General features: G+C 48.2%; 1 protein-coding gene and 1 long non-coding RNA gene across 6 annotated transcripts in view; both read left to right on the top strand.

Moving 5' to 3' along the window:
- Window positions 1-18,883, top strand: part of LOC115150721 (ras-responsive element-binding protein 1) — a 66,182-nt gene that overhangs the window by 26,448 nt on the left and 20,851 nt on the right. For 2 of the 5 annotated variants that reach the window (XM_029694279.1, XM_029694288.1), the window contains exons 2-5: window positions 14,233-14,361; window positions 14,486-14,721; window positions 16,864-16,953; window positions 17,041-17,204. In XM_029694279.1, coding sequence (XP_029550139.1) covers window positions 14,233-14,361; window positions 14,486-14,721; window positions 16,864-16,953; window positions 17,041-17,204 — 619 coding nt within the window. Of the gene's footprint in view, window positions 1-4,198; window positions 4,303-4,729; window positions 4,862-14,232; window positions 14,362-14,485; window positions 14,722-16,863; window positions 16,954-17,040; window positions 17,205-18,883 lie in introns of those variants that run through there. The other 3 variants (XM_029694308.1, XM_029694299.1, XM_029694319.1) reach the window with 3 other exon arrangements.
- Window positions 9,390-10,234, top strand: LOC115150735 (uncharacterized). Its single transcript, XR_003867150.1, has 2 exons — window positions 9,390-9,903; window positions 9,937-10,234. It is a non-coding gene; the product is annotated as an uncharacterized LOC115150735 (long non-coding RNA).

The raw sequence follows: 18,883 nt of genomic DNA, 5'->3' as shown, positions 1-18,883 counted from the left end.
CAGTGATCTGTAGCTAGTTATCTCTGGGGTTCTCTGTAGCTCAGTTGGTAGACGTGCAGTGATCTGTAGCTAGTTATCTCTGGGGTTCTCTGTAGCTCAGTTGGTAGACTTGTAGTGATCTGTAGCTAGTTATCTCTGGGGTTCTCTGTAGCTCAGTTGGTAGACGTGCAGTGATCTGTAGCTAGTTATCTCTGGGGTTCTCTGTAGCTCAGTTGGTAGACGTGCAGTGATCTGTAGCTAGTTATCTCTGGGGTTCTCTGTAGCTCAGTTGGTAGACTTGTAGTGATCTGTAGCTAGTTATCTCTGGGGTTCTCTGTAGCTCAGTTGGTAGACGTGCAGTGATCTGTAGCTAGTTATCTCTGGGGTTCTCTGTAGCTCAGTTGGTAGACGTGCAGTGATCTGTAGCTAGTTATCTCTGGGGTTCTCTGTAGCTCAGTTGGTAGACATGTAGTGATCTGTAGCTAGTTATCTCTGGGGTTCTCTGTAGCTCAGTTGGTAGACGTGCAGTGATCTGTAGCTAGTTATCTCAGTTGGTAGACTGCAGTAATCTGTAGCTAGTTATCTCTGGGGTTCTCTGTAGCTCAGTTGGTAGACGTACAGTGATCTGTAGCTAGTTATCTCTGGGGTTCTCTGTAGCTCAGTTGGTAGACATGCAGTGATCTGTAGCTAGTTATCTCTGGGGTTCTCTGTAGCTCAGTTGGTAGACGTGCAGTGATCTGTAGCTAGTTATCTCTGGGGTTCTCTGTAGCTCAGTTGGTAGACTTGTAGTGATCTGTAGCTAGTTATCTCTGGGGTTCTCTGTAGCTCAGTTGGTAGACGTGCAGTGATCTGTAGCTAGTTATCTCTGGGGTTCTCTGTAGCTCAGTTGGTAGACGTGCAGTGATCTGTAGCTAGTTATCTCTGGGGTTCTCTGTAGCTCAGTTGGTAGACGTGTAGTGATCTGTAGCTAGTTATCTCTGGGGTTCTCTGTAGCTCAGTTGGTAGACGTGTAGTGATCTGTAGCTAGTTATCTCTGGGGTTCTCTGTAGCTCAGTTGGTAGACGTGCAGTGATCTGTAGCTAGTTATCTCTGGGGTTCTCTGTAGCTCAGTTGGTAGACGTGCAGTGATCTGTAGCTAGTTATCTCTGGGGTTCTCTGTAGCTCAGTTGGTAGACGTGCAGTGATCTGTAGCTAGTTATCTCAGTTGGTAGACTGCAGTGATCTGTAGCTAGTTATCTCTGGGGTTCTCTGTAGCTCAGTTGGTAGACGTGCAGTGATCTGTAGCTAGTTATCTCTGGGGTTCTCTGTAGCTCAGTTGGTAGACGTGTAGTGATCTGTAGCTAGTTATCTCTGGGGTTCTCTGTAGCTCAGTTGGTAGACGTGCAGTGATCTGTAGCTAGTTATCTCTGGGGTTCTCTGTAGCTCAGTTGGTAGACGTGCAGTGATCTGTAGCTAGTTATCTCAGTTGGTAGACTGCAGTGATCTGTAGCTAGTTATCTCTGGGGTTCTCTGTAGCTCAGTTGGTAGACGTGCAGTGATCTGTAGCTAGTTATCTCTGGGGTTCTCTGTAGCTCAGTTGGTAGACGTGCAGTGATCTGTAGCTAGTTATCTCTGGGGTTCTCTGTAGCTCAGTTGGTAGACGTGCAGTGATCTGTAGCTAGTTATCTCTGGGGTTCTCTGTAGCTCAGTTGGTAGACGTGCAGTGATCTGTAGCTAGTTATCTCTGGGGTTCTTTGTAGCTCAGTTGGTAGACGTGCAGTGATCTGTAGCTAGTTATCTCTGGGGTTCTCTGTAGCTCAGTTGGTATGGCATGGTGCTTCCAACACCAGGATAGTGGGTTCGATTTCTGGCAGCACCCGCACATAAAAATGTACGCACGCATGGCTGTAAGTTGCTTTTGGATAAAAATGTCTGTTAAATGGCTTATATTATTAGATTATCGTCTGTAGCGATAACTTTGTCAGCACTTCTTTGCAACACCAAGCTTCTGTGATGGGTTTTATTTGTAGGTTAGGTTATTATGTGAATCCCCTCTTCGCCCTTTGCCCCACAGTAGCAGTGCCCCTCACCAAGGAGGTGTGAGTGTGAGATTCAGATACAGGAAATGGCCCTTTGTCACTTTGTCTGACAGCTGCATCACGTACGCAGCATGCACAGTGTTCCTGCTAAACTACACTCTGACACCTTCCTGTTGAACTGCACTCTGACACCTTCCTGCTGGACTGGACTCTGACACCGTCCTACTGGACTGGACTCTAACACCGTCCTACTGGACTGGACTCTGACACCGTCCTACTGGACTGGTCTCTGACACCTTCGTGCTGGACTGCAGTCTGACACCGTCCTGCTGGACTGGTCTCTGACACCTTCGTGCTGGACTGCACTCTGACACCGTCCTGCTGGACTGCATTCTGACACCGTCCTGCTGGACTGGTCTCTGACACCTTCGTGCTGGACTGCACTCTGACACCGTCCTGCTGGACTGCACTCTGACATCGTCCTACTGGACTGGGCTCTGACACCTTCGTGCTGGACTGCACTCTGACACCGTCCTGCTGGACTGCACTCTGACACCGTCCTACTGGACTGGGCTCTGACACCTTCGTGCTGGACTGCACTCTGACACCTTCGTGCTGGACTGCATTCTGACACCTTCGTGCTGGACTGCACTCTGACACCTTCATGCTGGACTGGTCTCTGACACCGTCCTGCTGGACTGCACTCTGACACCGTCCTTCTGGACTGCACTCTGACACCGTCCTTCTGGACTGCACTCTGACACCGTCCTTCTGGACTGCACTCTGACACCGTCCTGCTGGACTGGATTCTGACACCGTCCTGCTGGACTGGATTCTGACACCGTCCTGCTGGACTGCACTCTGACACCGTCCTGCTGGACTGCACTCTGACACCGTCCTGCTGGACTGCACTCTGACACCGTCCTGCTGGACTGCACTCTGACACCGTCCTGCTGGACTGGATTCTGACACCGTCCTGCTGGACTGCACTCTGACACCAAGCCACAGTTGGTCTCCTCGGAAGAGAGCACGTATGCAGGCCGGGGCGCACCTGTAGCATTTGATGTGAACAGGGTTTAAGATGATTGCACACAGTGCAGTGACTAAATAGGAATTTGAACCTAAAATGTCTCCTCCGCCCGGCCCCATGATAACTGCCTCTCTTTCTGCCTCTTAATTAGGAGCTCTTACCAGCCACTAATCTGATAATCTCTGTCCTGTCTCTCTCTCTCTCTACCCCCTCTTCCCTGCTTTCCTCGTCTCTCTCTCATCCATCCTCGTCTCCCTCCCTCCCTATCTCTCTAGCTCTTTTCTCTCTCCCTCTCCCTTATCCCCGTCTCTCATCCATACTTACTCGTCTTATCTGTCCTGTTTTAGCTAGCAATCTTCTCCTTCCTCCCTCCAGCTTTTCCTCTTCTTATCCATCCTTTGTTCTCTCTCTCTCTCTGTACTTTACCCTGCTCCCTCATCTTAGTCCCCCCCCCCACCCCCCCAAACCTCTTTAACAAAGTAGATAATCTGTCGGTGGCTCTGCACTGTAATGCCCTCTCCTTGTGTCCACCGATCCTTGTGTTTACCTCACCTATTACCAGAATACTCATCTGTCAGCAGGCTTCAGTGCTAGCCTGCCATGTTGGAAACAATAACTGCCTTAATGAGAATGAGTGTCTTGGTTGGGCCTCCGATTTGCCTCGCTATCCCGCAGTAGGCCTATTTTCTAATGACTTGACTGAATCCCATCAGGTCAAAGGTCCATGGTTTCCGGGTTTAGCTGTGGGGCAGGATGTGTGTGTTGGTGCTCAGTCACATCGTGTGATAACAGCACACGGGAAGTTGTTTTGTTTACAGCTTAACAAGACCAGAAACCAAAGTCTACACACACACACACACACACACACACACACACACACACACACACACACACACACACACACACACACACACACACACACACACACACACACACATATACACACACACACACACACATATACACACACACACACACACACACACACACACACACACACACACACACACACACACACACACACACACACACACACACACACACACACACTGAATTGTGGCCCGCAATCCATCAGTGCATGCTTAGAAGGCTGTTGTTGTTGTTGTTGTGTGTTTGTACATGCAGACGACATGACTGTGTATTGACGGCGGTCTCTGTGCTCTCCCTGCAGTGTGATCAGTGGGTGCTGACACTCGAGGTGGGCAGGCAGGCCGTCGTCTCCCCCCAGCCCTGAGCTCCGAGCCCAGACAACTTTTTGCCCTGGTCTCTCGACGGGTAAATATAAGGCTGTTTCTTCCCTCCCCCCCTCTTGACCGCCTTCTCCCCTCTCTCTTTTACCTGCCTCCTCGCCTCCATCCCACCTCTTAACTCTTAAGTCCCCATACACTGAGGGCTGTGCTTGCACATTTTCAACCCCCGAATGTTAAGCTTCATTCTTCATTCAGCATGTCTACTTTTCTTCTTTGATGCATCATCATCATCATCATCCTTTTTTACATTTGCATATTTTCATTGCATATTTTCTTCCATTGCGGTTTTTTTTTGTTTTTACATAAAGCCACTGCTTTCTGTAGACAGCGATGGAGAACAGTAAAAGTTTAAGGCATTCTAAAGACTCATTTCGCCCTCATTACCGGTTTGGGATGAAATCGGCATTGTTTTTAGTCCATTGTTTTCCTTAAAGTTTCCTTATGTTTTTCAGGTATGAGCTATGTGCATGGCATGCTATCATACCATATCAACCCTCGCTTTATCTTTCTGTGCCTTTGTTGAGAAGAGGAGTCCTTTTTTCTCAATTCTTGGTCTCACACACCCCACCTCCACACCTGTGTAGGTAAGTCCCACAGATTCCACACACACAAACTTACTTTCAGTCACCGCTCTTTGCCTTATCGGCAGTATGTTATTCGCACCTCCCCCAGGGTCGATGGAAGTCAAGACTGAACCATTTGATCAGTCGATGGAAGTCAAGACTGAATCATTTGATCTGTGATGAGGGTGTTATATTTAGACCTAGGTATAGGCTACTGACATTATTGTATTTACATATTTTATGCAGCTGCAACATTACTTAAGGGTAAATCATTTAATTGTAAAGGGGCCTATAAATGTCAACATCCTGGCATTAGACTGGTGCATTTTGAAATCACTTGATGTGTGTGAAGAGACAGTAATTTTGCATCAGAGAGAGAGAGATAATTGGCTGGGGTATTGGTCCTGACTAGCCTTAGCGGAGTTGCCAACAACCGGATGTTCCGTTTTTCAGGGATACAGCTATTTTCAACCTAGCTTCCTTTTCCGTTGAAAACCAGATGTGGAAACTCAGCTCAGGCGTTTCTCTTATGGCTGCTACGTTAGGGTATGTCCCGGCAGACATTTTTCGTGGCCACATGTTTTTGTGGTTGGTTGATTAGAATCATTGAGAGAAATGCCATTACTTTATTTCTTTATAGGGGTGGATCAGCTTTAATATTGCAAATAGATTGTGGCTTCTATCAATGTAATTGTCTGTATCATTTCCAATCCCCCATATATTTCAAAAATATATAAACTCAGCAAGAAAAGAAACGTCCCTTTTTCTCTGCAGATTCTCTCAAGCTCTGTCAGGTTTAATGGGGAGCGTCGCTGCACAGCTATTTTCAGGTCTCTCTAGAGATGTTCGATCGGGTTCTAGTCCAGGCTCTGGCTGGACATTCAGAGACTTGTCCTGAAGCCACTCCTGCATTGTCTTGGCTGTGTGCTTAGGATCGTTAGCCTGTTGGAAGGTGAACATTCTCTCCAGTCTGAGGTCCTGAGCACTCTGTAGCAGATTTTCATCAAGGATCTCTCTGTACTTTTCTCTGTTCATCTTTCCCTCGATCCTGACTAGTCTCCAAATCCCTACCGCTGAAAAAACATCCCCACAGCATGATGCTGCCGCCACCATGCTTCACCGTAGGGATGGTGCCAGGTTTCCTCCAGACGTGACGCTTGGTATTCAGGCCAAAGAGTTCAATCTTGGTTTCATCAGAACAGAGAATCTTGTTTCGCACGGTCTGAGAGTCCTTTAGGTGCTTTTTGGCAAACTCCAAGCGGGCTGTCATGTGCCTTTTACTGAGGAGTGGCTTTCGTCTGGCCACTACCATAAAGGCCTGATTGGTGGAGTGCTGCAGAGATGGTTGTCCTTCTGTAAGGTTCTCTACAGAGGAACTCTGGAGCTCTGTCAGAGTGACCATCGAGTTCTTGGTCACCTCCCTGACCAAGGCCCCTTTCCCCCGATTGCTCAGTTTGGCAGGGCGGCCAGCTCTAGGAAGGGTCTTGGTGGTCCTAAACTCCTTCCATTTAAGAATGATGGAGGCCACTGTGTTCTTGGGGACCTTCAATGCTGCAGACATTTTTTGGTGCCCTTCCCCAAATCTGTGCCTCAACACAATCCTGTCTTGGGGCACTAATGACAATTCATTCGACCTCATGGCTTGGTTTACTGTCAACTGTGGGACCTTATATAGACAGGTGTGTGCCTTTCCAAATCACGTCCAATCAATTGAATTTACCACAGGTGGACTCCAATCAAGTTGTAGAAACATCTCAAGGATGGTCAATGAAAACAGGATGCACCTGAGCTCAATTTTGAGTCTCATAGCAAAGGGTCTGACAATTCATTCGACCTTGTTTCCCTAAGTAAATAAGGTATTTTTTTCAAATCTTTTTTTAAAAATACATTTGCAAAAATGTATAAAAACCTGTTTTTGCTTTGTCATTATAGGGTATTGTGTGTAGACTGATGAGGAACATTTTTTATTTAATATATTTTAGAATAAGGCTGTAACGTAAGAAAATGTGGAAAAAGTCAATTTCTCTGAATACTTCCCGAATGCATATTATTTTAAACAGTAAAACATTTATATTTTCCGTACATTTCTTTCCCTAACCCTAACATACCATCCCTAATTGGACAAAACTAACAGACAACAACACTTAGGCTTCTACTTCCAGCTTATACATACTGTATACATTTTACGGACACAGAATACTGTACAATAGTTGTCTTTTGTTTGTTTTTAGTCCCATTGTTCAGCTACCCTCATCCCCTCCCATGTATCTTTTTGATTTCTATTTGCCATATAATGTTCAACTGTGCTGTGATGTTTCACAAAAGTTCTGAACCATTCTATTTTCATAGTTTCTACAGATTGTAAATGAAGATTAACAGTGAGCTAGCTGTGTGTGTGAGGAATAATCCCTGAGGGGACAGCTTCCTTTCTACAGAGGCTGATGCCCCTCCCTCCCTCCCTCCCTCCCCTCCCTCCCTCCCTCCCAGCCCCATCAACGCCACTCTGATAACTGATCTCTACTCTGAGTAGTTAACTGATGTTTTTAGCTAGCTCACATTGCTTCTTCGGAGTCCCAGACGAAGGTAATATATTGACCTGAACACAACAGATGGGAAGATAGATACTGTCAAAGTTTGGACACATTATTTTTGACCTCAACACAGCCATATAGCCTAACCTTGCGCTCGTTAAGCATTTCACCCCTGGGTGTAGGCTAACCGTACCCTATTCTAGTAACCCAATAGAAAAAGAGGAGGAAGCAACTGAAAGAGAGATGAAGAGAGCCAGCTAGAGAGGCAGACAGGAGACAATGGAGGGGAAGGGAAAAACAGCCGCAGGATGATTGGCGATGGATTGAGAGGAAGAGGAAGCAGATGAAGAAAAGAGTCTGTCCATCCCTAAATGCCTTCACCCCTTTCCTTACCTCTGTAATGTAAACAGTACTGTACCAGCATGCTGAGCTTTGCGCTGTGGGAGGGAGCTAGAGGCAAGTAGCTGGATGTGCTGTGGGTGGTTGAAAGTGCGTATGAATTATCTTTACTTGTTGTATCTGTGTTTGGGTGAGTAAGAGCAACAAGTCCGGGTAGGGTAGCCAGAGAGATGGGAGGGAGGGAAGGGAAGCAGGGAAGATGGGTAATAGCAGCTGAGTGTGAGCTGAAGGAGGGAGGGAGGGGGGGAGGGGGGACCGGAGGAGGAGAGAAAAGCAGATGACGGGGGGAAGGGTGGTCCTCTAAAAACTCACAAGAAGTAGGGCGGGAGGGAGAACACTCTTCATCAATCAGACACACAAACACGGGCAGAGAGCGGGAAGTGGAGAGCTCTCTCTCGTGTTGCTTCCTGTTCTGATTGAGGCGAGCGTCATGCTCCGCCACTTTGTCTGAACGCCAGCCAGTTAGTTCACATCCACACAGGCAGGCCAGGCAGACCCACTGTACTAAACTGTACTTTACTGTTCTATCACATCGCTCACACACACACACACACACACACACACACACACACACACACACTCAGTCTTGTATAACTAACCTTGTGCGGACACACAATTCAGTCCCATTCAAAATCCTATTTCCCCTAACCCCCAACCCTAACCCTAATCTTAACCCGAAAACCAAACCTTAACCCTAAACCCAACCCTAGCTCCTAACCCTAACACTAATTCTAACCTTAACCCTAAACCCCCTAGAAATAGGGAACGTTGACTTCTCATGGTGTCAGGAGGAGAGAGACTGTTAGACCTTTAAGAGGGAACGTTGACTTCTCATGGTGTCAGGAGGAGAGAGACTGTTAGACCTTTAAGAGGGAACGTTGACTTCTCATGGTGTCAGGAGGAGAGAGACTGTTAGACCTTTAAGAGGGAACGTTGACTTCTCATGGTGTCAGGAGGAGAGAGACTGTTAGACCTTTAAGAGGGAACGTTGACTTCTCATGGTGTCAGGAGGAGAGAGACTGTTAGGAGGGGAGGTAATAAATAGCCAACATATGGTCACGGATCCCTCCACCTCTCCCTCCCTCCCTCCCTCACTTCTCCCTCTCCAGCCTTGATATAGAATTCCCCCTCTCTCTCATACACACACGCGCACACACTCACAGATACACACTCATCCTCTCGCGAGATAACTCTTCACTACACCCCGTTGGAATGCTTTGAAATGCGTTGTTACTTCCTTCCTCTTATCTCCCTCCAATCCTTGATTTGATCACTGATCTGACAATGACTGGACTGGGTTACTGCGCCTGCTTCTCGCTCTCTCTCTCTCCTCTCTCGTTTATCTAGCTAGCTAGTCTGGAAGGACCAAAAGGGCCAAAAGGTGAATGGATTATTAACAATACAGCTTTGTTAGTGCAGGGATGAAGCAAATCTCCCCACTGTTTGCTTTGAAGAGCATGTGTCAGTTTTGGCAGTTTGGCTCGCGGCCCATTGTCTATCAATCTATATAACGTATCAGTCACTGAATTGTAGCCTGAGCAGGTGGCTCAGTTGATCAAGGTGAGCAGAGTTAGCCCTGGTTTTAACACCTTTTAATATTTCAATAAAGTCATGGAGAATGAAGGGTGGCTTTAAGGCAGTGGAAACGTGTCACCCGCCCACTCTAGAACAAGTGATTTGTCACCAGCATTACGTCCACACACGGGTGTCCCGTCTAGCCCACCACCCCTCTGACCTTGTCATGTGACTGATGCTGTTGCCAGATTGGTGGCTGACTGACCGTGTGGAAGGGGGTAGTGGGTGTCATATTTAGGTCATCATCTTTGGTTGCTGCAAGTTGATTGATTGAGAATACTTTCACGTAGGGCTTCAAACCTAAAACAAATTGCTACAGTTTCCAATAATCAATGGGAAGAATTGATTGCTTAACCTAATACTTCTATTAATCAATCCAACTTCATGAACTGAGCTTGCTACATGAGTAAGATAAAATATACATATATAAAAGAACACGACAATAAAGTGTTGCAAATAAAATGCATCAACCGATACAGATGTTTACAGATTCAGGTTAAACCGAGTGACAGAAGGTGACAGAAGGTGACAGATTCAGGTTAAACCGAGTTACAGAAGGTGACAGATTCAGGTTAAACCGAGTGACAGAAGGTGACAGAAGGTGACAGATTCAGGTTAAACTGAGTTACAGAAGGTGACAGAAGGTGACAGATTCAGGTTAAACCGAGTTACAGAAGGTGACAGATTCAGGTTAAACCGAGTTGCAGAAGGTGACAGAAGGTGACAGATTCAGGTTAACCGAGTTGCAGAAGGTGACAGAAGGTGACAGATTCAGGTTAAACCGAGTTACAGAAGGTGACAGATTCAGGTTAAACCGAGTTACAGAAGGTGACAGATTCAGGTTAAACCGAGTTACAGAAGGTGACAGAAGGTGACAGAAGGTGACAGAGAAGAGTAAAGAAGAGAAGGAAGGGAGTGTGAGAGATGATGGAGGGAAGAGGGAGGGGCCCGGCCAGGCAGGCAGGCAGACAAAACAAGATGGAGAGAGACGGAAGGAGAGGGGGAGAGCAAATGGAGGTGGGAGGATTCTGCGAGAGGAAGGGAGTGCGAGGGGGCCCAAGGATCGACAAGAGGAGGGGAGAGAAGAGGAGAGGCATTCTTGTTTGCCGCTGTTTGGCACAGTGTGGCAACTTTTCCATCTCTGTGTGTTACTGCCACACACACACACACACACACACACACACACACACACACACACACACACACACACACACACACACACATATATGTTCTCTCTTGACTCCTACATTGTGACCTCCCCTGCTCTTTTTTACAAGGATGTGCAAGAATGTCAGGATGTCAGGGTCGGGCAGCACGGTGTGTGTGTGTGTGTGTGTGTGTGTGTGTGTGTGATGGGGAGATATGGTGGGTTGGTGGGTGTCAAAGCCGGAGTGAGAGTGATGGCTGGGAACAGATGTAGTAACAGCAGCCACTGCTGCCCCCCTTCAACCGTCCTCTCCACACACACACACACACACACACACACACACCTCTCCTGTAACACGCACTACTCTCTCTCTGTGAGCGTGTGTTGGAATCTCCAAACAAGTGCAACAGTCTGCTCCAGTCGCCTGCTCTGAAAACATCACAAACCTAGCCCAACCATTGTGCAATCTCTCTTTCTCTCGCTTTACTCTCTCCCTCTGCCTCATTTCTTCAACTGCCCTTTCTATGCCTTGGTATCTCTACCGTTCTCTCCTTATCCTCCCTCTATCTTCTCCCCCTCTTTCCTTCCTCCATCTATCCCTTTCTTTCAAGCCTTCCCTCCTCTCTTTCCCCGTTCCTGCCATCTGTTGCAGTTCATTTTAGCAGGCCATAAAAAGTGCTGCCCAAGTGTTTGATCCACCAATCAGATTGGGGGGGGGGGGGGGGGGGGGGTGATGCTCGGCTAATAAAATGAAACAAATCCATGGCTAAGCTTGAGATCTGCGGTTAGGAAGGTTCACAACACCCCCCCCCCCCCCCCCCACTATTCGATATGACCACACTACTTGTATTACTAGTTAGTGCTGCTACTCCATTGGCTACTGAAGGCTACTTACTCCAGAATACTAGTTTTAGTCCAGTAGCTTTCATTCATTTGTGCATGATGCAATAATCTAGTTAGAATTGGCCCAGTAAGTCTGTGCATGGTGTTACTTGCAACACCAGGGAGGGTTGTTTGTTATATCCTGCATGACTCATTTTTGTCAATGGAAAAAGACAAATATGTTGTACATAGGATGCAGTAACGGTAAGACATGTAGTGAGAGGCAGGCAGACACACACACCCCTCCCACCCTGTCAGAGGGGACCGTAACACTGCACCTGCTTAGGCCATGTTACCGTCTGTGATGTCACTGCTCCCTCCCGCGGGTCACTAAAAAACATAACCAGCCTTTACCACTCTGTTTAAGCTTACCTCTCTCTCACCCACTCTTTCCCCCTCTCCTCTTTTTGCCCTCCTTCCTCTCCTCCATCTCATCTCGTATTTGTCTATCTCTCTGCTACTCCAGTGTCTGTTTCCCAGACCCTTGTTCCCTTTCCTCTCCTCTCTGTTCTCGCATCTATTTTTCTCTTCATCATCCCAACTCCTGTCCTCCATCCCTTTTTCACTTTGGTTTTCTGAGTGACTCACACTAAACCGATGTAGAGGAATGAGACATGTAGAGACTAGAACACGCACTCCACCCCTCCATGAGGAGGAGGAAGTGGCCTGGACCGTAGAGGAGCTTCCTGTGGGGCTGTGAACGGAAAGCCGCAATTAACAGGAGGGGGGACTTCTGACTACCTCTCTCTTTCTCTCCTCCCTCTTCTCTTTTTTGCTTATTCTGCAGTTGTATCTCTCCTTATCTCCTCCCCCTCTCGCTACCCCCTCTTTCTATCTTTCTTTCCTTCCTCTTGCATCCTCCTCTCCTCTATTTTTCCCCTCCCTCCCTCCCTCCCTCCCTCCCTCCCTCCCTCCCTCCCTCCCTCCCTCCCTCCCTGTCCTTTAACTGTTTCTCAGTCACTGTCTGTATTAGTTGGCGCTCCATAGCCAACTAACTACCTTATTCATAGTTAGGGATGTGTACAGGATACAGGATGGGCCTGGGGGGTAGTACAGAAAGCACCAGTCCAGCATGGAGTTGGAGAGATTAGCTCCCCAAACCCTCCCATTGGGGACTGGGCGCTCCAAGCAACAGGGTGTGGAGAGAGGATGGGGAAGCCAAGGGATTGAACCTATGCGTATTTGGGTGAGTGGGTATCAGTGGAGGCTGGTGAGGGGAGGACGGCTCATAATAATGTCTGGAACAGAGCAAATGGACCCTTGTGTTTGATGTAATTGATACCATTCCACTCATTCCACTCCAGCCATTACCACAAGCCTGTCCTCCCCATTAAGGTGCCACCAACCTCCTGTGGTGGGTAGTGGTGTGGGGGCTTATGGGGTTACTTGAATCCATGGACCATAGACACTATTGGTGGCCTGCTGTGATTGGTTTGTTACTAGAGAGAAGTAGTTTTGGAAAGAAATACGGTTTCTATCCTCCCTCCCTCCCTCCCTCCCTACGTCCCTCCCTCCCTACGTCCCTCCCTACGTCCCTCCCTCCCTACGTCCCTCCCTCCCTACGTCCCTCCCTCCCTGCGTCCCTCCCTCCCTCCCTACCTCCCTCCCTACGTCCCTCCCTCCCTACGTCCCTCCCTACGTCCCTCCTTCCCTACCTCCCGCCCTCCCTACGTCCCTCCCTACGTCCCTCCCTCCCTACATCCCTACATCCATCCCTATGTCCCTCCCTCCCTACATCCCTCCCTACATCCCTACATCCATCCCTACGTCCCTCCCTCCCTACATCCCTCCCTCCCTCCCTACATCCCTCCCTCCCTCCCTACATCCGTCCCTCCCTCCCTACGTCCCTTCCTCCCTACGTCCCTTCCTCCCTACATCCCTTCCTCCCTACATCCCTTCCTCCCTACGTCCCTCCCTCCCTACGTCCCTCCCTCCCTCCCTACGTCCCTTCCTCCCTACATCCCTTCCTCCCTACGTCCCTCCCTCCCTACATCCCTTCCTCCCTTCCTCCCTACGTCCCTACATCCCTACATCCCTCCCTACATCCCTGCATCCCTCCCTCCCTCCCTACGTCTCTTCCTCCCTACGTCCCTCCCTCTCTACGTCCCTCCCTCCCTACGTCCCTCCCTCGCTCCGTCCCTCCCTCCCTCTCTTGTCTCATATGAAACAGGTGTGAGTGTAATAAAACACAGGCTATCGTATCTAGCTAGTGACATCATCTCTTTTCCACTGGGCATCGAGTCAGTATTCTCTCTCTCCCAATCACAAGGTCACCCTACACCTTCTCTTCCTCCACCTCTTCCTCCACCACCTCCTCCCTGCGTAAACCTCAACCCCCCCCAACCGCTCTAAGTCCTCCTGCCACTCCATAAGCCACCCTATGTGAAGTGCACACTGTGAAGTGCACTGCATACTCACTTCATTTACCATCTTCTGACTCCTGCTCTTGATCGTGTGTGTGTGTGTGTGTGTGTGTGTGTGTGTGTGTGTGTGTGTGTGTGTGTGTGTGTGTGTGTGTGTGTGTGTGTGTGTGTCTTAAAAATCTTTGGGCAGGAGAAAATGCTAATAGCTAGCTAAAGCCTTCTTAGCTTGTGTGTCTGTCCCATGTCACTAAGTTTGTGTGTCTGTCCCATGTCACTAAGTTTGTGTGTCTGTCCCATGTCACTAAGTTTGTGTGTCTGTCCCATGTCACTAAGTTTGTGTGTCTGTCCCATGTCACTAAGTTTGTGTGTCTGTCCCATGTCACTAAGTTTGTGTGTCTGTCCCATGTCACTAAGTTTGTGTGTCTGTCCCATGTCACTAAGTTTGTGTATCTGTCCCATGTCACTAAGTTTGTGTGTATGTTTGTGTTGTTGCAGTGATGGAGAGCACCACAGAGGACACGCCTCCGGGGGGAGGAGTGAGCGCCGAGCTGAGCGCTGGAGAGACCGAGCACTCTGAGGAGCAGGAGACCCCTGACTCCACACACACACAGGACAAACACACAGGTCAGGGTGGTGTGTGTGCCTGTGTGTCCGTGTCTGAGTGTTCTTGTGTGTGTTGCACGACTGGTGTGTGTGTTAGCTTGTGTGTGTTTGCGTGTGCTAACGGAGGTTTATTCGCTCTTCCCAGGGATTAACGGAGCGATGGAGGAAGAGGAGGAGGAAGGCGCGGCTGGAGAAAATGGAGAGAATATGACAGAGGAGGAAGGTGTGGATTTGTCATCCATCAACACCATGTTGTCGACGGTGATGAATGCAGGCCAGCTCAACGGAGCCCTGGAGCCTTCCACACCCTCCACCCCCATCAGCAAGACCACCCTGCCCAGACCCCCTGGTATCAACCGCAACGCCCGGAGGAACACCACGGTACACACACACACACACACACACACACACACACACAAAATGAACAGGGAGGAGGCTGAGTCTATTTAGCATCACATTTCAAGTGTTTTATTTTTATTTAACCTTTATTTAATTAGGCAAGTCGGTTAAGAACAAATTCTTACTTACAAAGACAGTCTAGCAGAAGGCCTCCTGCTGGGATTAACAATAAATACAATATAAATATAGGACAAAACACACATCACAACAAGAGAGACACTACATAAAGAAAGTGAAAGTATGAACTGGTTGAAAACATCACGGTAAGACCTGATGTTTCTGACTATGCGCCAACGGTGAGGTACAGTGGTGTGTGTGTGTGTGTGTGTGTGTGTCAGTTTTCAAACGTGTCGCAACAAATGGTCCCTAACTCTCCTTGCCTCTCAATTCCCCTTTTGTCTTCCCCGGCCTGGGTCACATGGCTCCTTTTAAAGCCTGGGATGGGGCCAGTAGCGCTCGGGTGTAGGACAAACAGGTGTCAGTTATGAAGCATACACACACACACACACACACACACGCACACGCACACACACAGCCTGGAACAAGAGCCTTCCAGAACCAGAGTTTTAGGCCTACCGACCCTTGTCAGACATAGTGTACTTCCCTTTAGCAGGAGTGGCCTGATTCTCAGGCTCTCGCCCCTTGAGGAAACCGGCTTACAGATGATTATGTAATTCACCAGATTATGTCAGCTCTAGCATGGGCCACACACAGCTGTATGGTCAATGCATGTTAGCAGGTGAAGAGGTTTTCACTAGTGGCCAGCTTGCAGAGTTCACACTGGGCTGTGGTCTAGAAAGAGTAGCAGAGAAAAGGAAATGGTGTCTAAACTTTGTCTGTCTGCCTGCCTGGCTGAGCTTTATCCTAAACAAGCAGCCGTTATGTATCTTTTGCTGCAAGCCTAAAACTCAATTCACTTTAACTGCATTTGAAAGGTATTGGTAGATATAGTCAGAGCAGAACTATATGAAAGACTGGAAGGTAGGAAACAGAAACTCCGCCACTCTCCCTCTCTCTTGATGTTCATCCTGCAGTATGGACATCACGCGCGCACACACACACACACACACACACACACACACACACACACACACACACACACACACACACACACACACACACACACACTCGCAGGAGAATGAATGAATGATGAAGGATGTTTCTTGACCTCTGTTGCCACACACTATACAGTAGAGTTGAGCTCCAGACCACTTGAGTGTGTGTGTGTGGAGAGAAAACATCTGTAATGCAGTGGATGCCAGCGAGATGTTGGGCTGTGAAACAGACTTGAGTGGAAGCCAGCAGAGCACAGGATCTAAACAACACCTTTGCTAGGCCTCTCCTGGAGGAAAAGGAAGTGCTTCCTAGAGATTGTTTTCGAAGATTCTGTGTGTGTGTGTGTGTGTGTGTGTGTGTGTGAGATCATGGCACTGTAGTGTTCTGTTCAGTCAGTCAGTTAATGATCAGCTGTAGTGTCAACAGCAGAGGGAGGGAGGGAGGGAGGGAGGGAGGGAGGGAGGGAGGGAGGGAGGGAGGGAGGGAGGGAGGGAGGGAGGGGAAGGTGGGCCCTGGCATGTAGGGTTACACTGAGCTCCACGTCAAACATCCCCCTCACCATGCATACACACACACACACACACACACACACACACACACACACACACACACACACCAAGCAACGGGTAACAGAGCAGGGCTACAGGCGAATGAGTGACAGGGTCAATATGGGCATCAAATCCAAATCCCAAAGTCTCTGGGACAGGCAGGTCAACGGAGGGACAGACAGTCAGCCATCTGCAGATATGAAAAAAGATAAGTGATGACATTGTTGTATTGCACAAGACTAGGATAGCAGACCCTGTGGGATTTTCCCCATGGTAAATGGGGTCAGCCTCAGTGCTTCAGGCCCCACCAACCACAGTCCATCCATCTACAGCTTAGTAATGAAAGCCAAGGAAGTATTTTTGCCGTAGAGCCAACCCCAATTATCAAATCTTAACTATTTCAAAGATGAAGTTACTATAGGATTGGACCTTACAGGATTGGACCTTACAGTATGTTCCCATCTCGCCTCTCTCTGTGTTTCTAACCTCTGATCTCCTCCTGTGTGGGACTGTGTTACAGGAAGCCAAAGACTTCAGTACAGATTTCATCTGTCCCCTGTGTGACAAGGACTGTATGACCCAGCACCAGCTCACTATGCACATCCGACAGGTAACACTACTATTCACAAGTATACATAAAGTAATGGAAGTAATAACCATAACATGTAGTAATTCTACACTATAATTTCTCTCTCAGCACAACTCGGACAACGGGGCGACGGACCACTCATGCAGCATCTGTGGCAAGGCCCTGAGCTCAGCCAGCTCGCTGGACCGCCACATGCTAGTGCACAGTGGAGAGAGGCCCTACAAGTGCTCTTTCTGCGGACAGACTTTCACCACCAACGGCAACATGCACAGGTCAGACACCCTCCCTCACTCACACTCACTCTAACTGGTTATCACATGGCTACCTGCTGATGTTTAGTCTTTGTGGTAAGGCCTGGTGGGATTTCTGCATTGTTTTCTGTTTTGTGTGTCAAACACAGAAACTCGAAGAAAACCATTGCTAATGGTGTTCACCTGTTCAGTAGACGTTTCATTACCCGGGGTAGTTCACCTGTACAGTAGACGTTTCATTACCCGGGGTAGTTCACCTGTACAGTAGACGTTTCATTACCTGGGGTAGTTCACCTGTACAGTAGACGTTTCATTACCCGGGGTAGTTCACCTGTACAGTAGACGTTTCATTACCCGGGGTAGTTCACCTGTACAGTAGACGTTTCATTACCTGGGGTAGTTCACCTGTACAGTAGACGTTTCATTACCTGGGGTAGTTCACCTGTACAGTAGACGTTTCATTACCCGGGGTAGTTCACCTGTACAGTAGATGTTTCATTACCTGGGGTAGTTCACCTGTACAGTAGACGTTTCATTACCCGGGGTAGTTCACCTGTACAGTAGACGTTTCATTACCCGGGGTAGTTCACCTGTACAGTAGACGTTTCATTACCCGGGGTAGTTCACCTGTACAGTAGACGTTTCATTACCCGGGGTAGTTCACCTGTTCAGTAGACGTTTCATTACCCGGGGTAGTTCACCTGTTCAGTAGACGTTTCATTACCCGGGGTAGTTCACCTGTACAGTAGACGTTTCATTACCCGGGGTAGTTCACCTGTACAGTAGACGTTTCATTACCCGGGGTAGTTCACCTGTACAGTAGACGTTTCATTACCCGGGGTAGTTCACCTGTTCAGTAGACGTTTCATTACCCGGGGTAGTTCACCTGTTCAGTAGACGTTTCATTACCCGGGGTAGTTTACCTGTACAGTAGACGTTTCATTACCCGGGGTAGTTCACCTGTTCAGTAGACGTTTCATTACCCGGGGTAGTTCACCTGTTCAGTAGACGTTACATTACCCGGGGTAGTTCACCTGTTCAGTAGACGTTTCATTACCCGGGGTAGTTCACCTGTACAGTAGACGTTTCATTACCCGGGGTAGTTTACATGTTTTTTTCCCCCTTCAAGCTTTAGAAAATTACTATTTATCTCGCAAGAAATGCCATGGACTGTGTAAAGATTGTATGCCAAGGAAGGCTGAGAGTATTACCAAGACTAAGGTTTTGATCTTTAAGCCTCTCTGTAAACAATACCTTTCCCAGCTATGACAGCAGCACCACCCAAACACATGTGCAGTCCTGCTCCCGCCACACAAACCCAGCACAAATCCCAGCATTAGCACCTGTCGCCAACTGCAAACGCGCCCTTTAGAATAGCCTAGCAGTTGATATAAAACACCATACTCAGTAAACAAACAAATCCCAGAGGGAAAGCATTGTTTTTTTTCTCTCCCAAAAAATGTCTGGATGCCTCAAACAAAAACACAATACACATATATACAAAGCCAATCATTGCACGGTACAGTCGCAAAGACCCTCCCCCCCAGTGGTGCTGGGTCATATTTTCAATTATAATTTTTCTTTTTTTACCAGAAATGACTAAGAATATAGATTAATCTTCAGTTCAGACATAATTCAGTGTGCATATGGTCTGTTATGCCCACACACCAATGGTCAACAAGGCCTTAAGGGGAAAATGG

The sequence above is a fragment of the Salmo trutta genome, chromosome 2, assembly GCF_901001165.1.
Source record: "Salmo trutta chromosome 2, fSalTru1.1, whole genome shotgun sequence".
Classification (NCBI taxonomy): domain Eukaryota; kingdom Metazoa; phylum Chordata; class Actinopteri; order Salmoniformes; family Salmonidae; genus Salmo; species Salmo trutta.
This window is presented reverse-complemented; position numbering and strand designations above follow the sequence as displayed.